A 5597-nucleotide genomic window follows, 5' to 3' on the forward strand; every position below is an offset into this window, starting at 1 on the left:
TCAAAAGCTTGTTCAACATCGAGGAAGACTCCCGTGAAGTACATACCGCGGTCCAATGTGGAAGATATGATATCAACCACTCGATGACTCTGTTGTATGGTAGAATGAGATGTTCTAAATCCAAACTGGTGATCAGGAATAACATGATATGAGTCAAGGATTGGATAGAGGCGTTTTAATACGAGTTTTTCTAGGATTTTGCCCATAATGGGCAGGAGCGAAATTGGACGGTAAGAAGATGGATATTCAACTTGGAGGGTTTGGGAAACATTTATATACCCCATAGCTTTACGAGGGACCTGTTTCAGAATGTATGCTGTGATAAGATAAAGAATGGGACCTAAGATACTACCTTGAGGAACACCGGCGGACAGAGAAAAGAGAGATGAGTAGACTAGGTTATGATTTAGTTTAAAGGTTGTATCAGTGAGGTAGGAGCGGATTATAAGGAAATATGTTGAGGGTAGGAATCATACATACATAATACTAGAAAATATACCAGTTCGTCATAATATTATATATACGCAGTCATAATATTATATTTAACCGATTATATTATAATAGTTATAAACTATATATATATTTCGAATTATTTAAATAGAAGAAAGAAATATATCTAATGCGAGAGGCCTCTAGTGGTGTGAAATGTTTTAGTATACATTCAAAGAGGCTACTGAATACGAACCTCGTTGACGCGGTCCATGACGCTCTGCATGGGTTCGCAGGTGCCGTTGCTCCAGTAGTAGCCGAAGGCACAGCAGCAGCGGTAGGAGCCCTTCAAGTTGAGGCAGGTCTCGGACCACTGGCTGCAGTTGTGCTGGCCTGTCTCGCACTCGTTCACGTCCACGCAGAGCCCGAACCTGCAAAGTGTGTCCAATCCAATCAGGGAATTGGCTCCGGATCCAGATTGCTCTCTCTTATTTCCAGGATTAAATCCCCCTCTCCACAAAACTCCCGCTCCCTGACCCCCCTGAATCCTCCCCCTGTACGAGAGCGGTGCCTGAATAAACTGCTTTTTATACAAAGTGGGTAGCCTCCCCCTCCAACCCCAGGGCAAATATTATTTCGTTTGAGTTTTCCCCATTTACCTCAGTATCTCGTGCAAATATGATCTCGTTTTCAAACTGAGCTCAACCGGTTTATGTAAACACAACTGTTTTGTGGCTTCATTACTTACAACTTACTTTTAATATTGTAAGTGGCTAGGAATCTCATATATATATATATTACAAAAAACTACTATTGCATACCACGATGAATTATACACACACATACTAATATATGTTATTATATTATATATAAATTAGTTTTATTGGACAAAACCCGTACAACGTTAGCCAGTACAATAATTAGTCACAGATTCCACTGTTGTAATTCTACAAGACTGAAAAATTAAAATCATTTATATAAACCTATAACAAACCCTACAAACAAGCTAGGCTATCTACATTCCTCATAATAAAAAATAAAGTCACTAGATATTTAACGATGCAATACAAAGACTACACACCCTATTGAGATGAGAGTTATCTGAAAATAAGTAGCTAGTTTAAAAATTATCTATATTTTCAGAGAGTTTTTTTATTTTATTTTATTTTTTATTTTTTTATTTTAGAATATATGAGATTATTCATCACTATTACCTATTGCCTACAACTGTGTGGCAGATTGTAATATCTATCAATAAAAAAAAATATATATCTATTCCATCACAAGCAGAGTAAGGCTTCAGTGGGTTTAAAGTATAATGTATAAATAAATAATAGTACTGTTCTTCCTTTTTTTTTTAAATTTTATTTTAGAATTACAAAAAATTTTTTTTGAAATACGATTAATAACTGCAAGGACTCGGGTTCGAATCCGGCTGTGACAGATAATTATTATCTGTTACCTGTAACAGTTGAGTCAGCCCTGTGGGTGCGGGAGCCTGCATGGTCCACCCAGTCCCATAAAGTGGGTACTCTTAATTGGGTACAAATCTGGTGGTTAAGCATGATTCTGACCAAATCACCTCTTTGCACAATCTTTGATCTAGAAACAGTACTTCCTAAACAGTACCCCTGACCCTTCACCGGTTGTAGTAGTACTGATTGAATTTTTTTAAATATTTTAAAAATACAGAATTTTTAATATTAATTTACTGAAGGATTTATTCACCATATAATTGCGATTCATAAGTAAATATAGCAACATAACAATAAAAAAAGGAAACAAATATATTTATTTAAATCCAATAATAAAACTTATAATAAATTTATCGTAATTTATTATTGTAATTTAATATAGTGAATGAATAGTCTTCTTTCTTATTTAAATTATTTTTTAATTACATCTAATAGTGACGTTTCGGGGCTGACACCCCATCGTCAGATACAAACAAATTTACAATATTCATCCTGTGTATACATCGATTGATAAATATGCCATAATTTTTTTTTAATTTAAAAAACAATTACCTGATTAAATATATATTTTAATATCACATTTTCTGTTCTCCTTATTAGTATTAAATTATTAACAATAAACATATTGTTGTCAGTTATATAGAAACCAAGTTATCTTTACCATTGATAACCAATAGATTATTAAATGATAACGGATGACTGAATAAAGAAGAAAAAAAAGAGTGTAATTTCCCAAGAGGAATTTTTTGGAGGAATTAAGATGACTCTTTAGTTACTTTCTTTATCTATCAATACAACAATATTTACACTTGACATATATAACAAAACATTCATAATTATTATTAACATAACGTTCAGTTTTTCTTAGATAACAACACACCAGTTCTTCATAATTAATTAATTGTAAATGACCATATGGCGAGAGGTTTCAAATGGGTTTGCCACTAAAACAAATGTAAAATAATGAAACTTTAAATGAATTATAATTGAAAATAGATTTAAAAGAAATAAAAATGTTGATAATAATTTCGACAGTGGCAAAACCATTTCAAACACTTTTTGCAAACGTCAACTATTGCCGCTGAAGATGTTAATCTTGCCACCACAATAGTTTACATGTTTTTTGTTATCATACGTTTTTGTGTGTAATCCTTTTTTTTATCTTATTTTTTCTTAAACATTAAAAGAAGTTTTGCTTATCACCGCTCTTTGCTACTGACCACACCTCCTCCCCCCATCGACCATATTAAGCCCATATAAATCCATGATCAACAATAAACACTTTATTTTGTAAACGATTTACTATCCTTTCTTTACTTTAGTTGTGATAGTCACACATTCAATCAATGAAGAAATGTTGTTAATTATTATCAATTATATAATAAATGATTTATGGTTCACGTGATCGTGGTTTATAGCCGGCCATTAATTAATATTAAAGGCGATATCGACGATCTCTGATGGAGGAGCCCCTAAGTGATGGATCTCGCTTCACTAATAACAATCCATCCCTCGGACTATCATTGAGGACTTTTACAATGATTGACTGCTTATATTTATCTAGCTTATCTAAACAGAAAATGTCTTAGAGTGGACGACCTCAATTATTATCTCCTAGGTAGTTTGAAATATTGCAAAATATTTGGAGATTTAAATAAGTTTCCATTAAAAATAATAATTGATAACCAACAAATATATCTATGTGAAAGTAGCTGTATTTCCAAGACGTTTAGCTTTACACTCGATAGCTTTACAGTACTGTCACGACAATGAACTATCCTATAGCATACACTATGTAGTTACTATTATGGCAGTAAAGTTTCACCATGTTAACGAACTTCAACCAGAGGGGTGCCATAACCCTACTATTCTACAAAGCAAAAATGACGCTAAGGAGTCGGGATTAGGCCACGTCCCTTGAAGGCAACTTTAGGTTAATGTTAATTTGGGTTTCGCACTTTAAGGTAATTGTTTGTAAAACCGTTCATTTCATCGCAAATGTGAAGAGAATAGAAGTTGTTATAAATTTTATTTCTAATCATTTATTATAACTATGAGAGATAGCCATCTTCTGTTTTCTGCTAGAAGCAGCCCATATTTTCTTTTTTTGTTCACTCATCAATAATATCTACATGAGTGAGTAGATTTACTTCAGTAGTTCCCAGCAGCAGAGGGGAGAGAGGTGTAGAAATGCGAGGAGATGAAAGAAGAATGAAGTAAGTTCACATGCCAATAATCATCATCAACCACCTCATTATTTACAAATCCATAGCCCAGCCATTCAAAATTTACTAACCATCTAATCATAAATGTTTTTTTTTCGGTCACCCCCTACACCACTTGTAACTTAAACAATAGAATTTTATTTTTCATTCAATCATGTTTCATTTTTCAATTATACAGTCCACTCAAATCCAACCAGCCAACTAAAAGTGAAGTGTGTCTGGCAATTAAGTTGAAGGTATGCTTCATACAAAATGAACCACCGTCTCCCTCTAGCCGCTTCCAGACCCGAAAAACAATTAACATGAGAGAAATTCTCACGCAGCGACTATTGACTGGATACAACATACGTCCAAGAGCTCTAAATAAGAAATGTGAGAAAAAGTCTCACGCGCGGCCAACCGTGTTAAAATTGACCTAGCGACCGATGATGGGTTAAGAAAAGTTGAACATATATTTGTATTTTTCGACTGTCTTTTCATAAATTCTTTGTACAGTGCAAAAAAATGACCTAAGTGGTTGAAGAGCCCAAAATTATTGTAAATAAATAAAAAATGATAATATAGGCATAATGTTCTGAAAAAAATGACATTAAAGTAAAAAATAAAATTCAAATACATATCAATCATTTTTTTTTTTTTAAACTCCGAAGTTCTGTACATTTTTTTGTTACTCTTAATTTCTGTATTCTCGACTTTCACAATCATTTTATATCAACTACGCTGTTATTAGAATAGGGAAAAGGTGAAATTATGCTGTTTAAATTTTAGAACGTTTTGAGCTAGGGCACAATTAAGGGATGTATATCAGGGTGTTATTAAAATTTCCATCTCAAAGCTCTTTGACCTTTCCTCATATTCATAATAATTATCTGCTAGTCATTATATTTTCATGAATTTTCACGACCAAATTCTCGTTTTAGGCTCGTATGAATTATTTTTCCCTCGAATGCGCTACATGCATGTGAAAAAGTAACATGGTGTATAAAAAAAAACACTGTTAAAAAAGGTATTGATTCAATAATATCGATATTTTGTCCCCGATATTCTATATTTAGATATCAATTTTTTTAAAGCAATACATAGGTTTTATAATAAAATAAATAAATGGGGTGTAGATAGTTGACCGTAGATTAATGATTGGAGAAGTTTGTCGGGGGGTGCGGTCAGCAAAGAACAACGTAAATAAACAAAACCATATTTATTTATTTTTGTATTTGACCTGAAATTCAGGTCGAAACGTCGGCATAAAATAAATAAATCTGGTTTTGTTTATTTACGATTTCTTTGCTGACCGCACCCCCCGACAAACTTCTCCAGAGAGAAATACTTTATTCATATATGCTGCCTAAATACATTAGGTTGCTATCTGACACAGCGTACTTATCAATCCGTAATCGGACATATTTACATTACATATTCATGGTACAATCATAAAAAAAAGATATACAATAATAGAATATAATAAACA

General features: G+C 32.9%; 1 protein-coding gene across 1 annotated transcript in view; it reads right to left on the minus strand.

The window, feature by feature from the left end:
- LOC106679372 (uncharacterized) overlaps positions 1 to 5597 on the minus strand; it is a gene marked incomplete at its 3' end in the record, with an annotated part of 135074 nt that overhangs the window by 5203 nt on the left and 124274 nt on the right. Inside the window, 1 exon segment of the mRNA XM_014418489.2 lies at positions 686 to 860. Within this exon segment, the coding sequence (XP_014273975.1) occupies positions 686 to 860 (175 nt within the window).

This window comes from Halyomorpha halys, unplaced genomic scaffold, assembly GCF_000696795.3.
Source record: "Halyomorpha halys isolate HHAL.00 unplaced genomic scaffold, Hhal_1.1 Scaffold199.1, whole genome shotgun sequence".
In the NCBI taxonomy this organism is placed as follows: domain Eukaryota; kingdom Metazoa; phylum Arthropoda; class Insecta; order Hemiptera; family Pentatomidae; genus Halyomorpha; species Halyomorpha halys.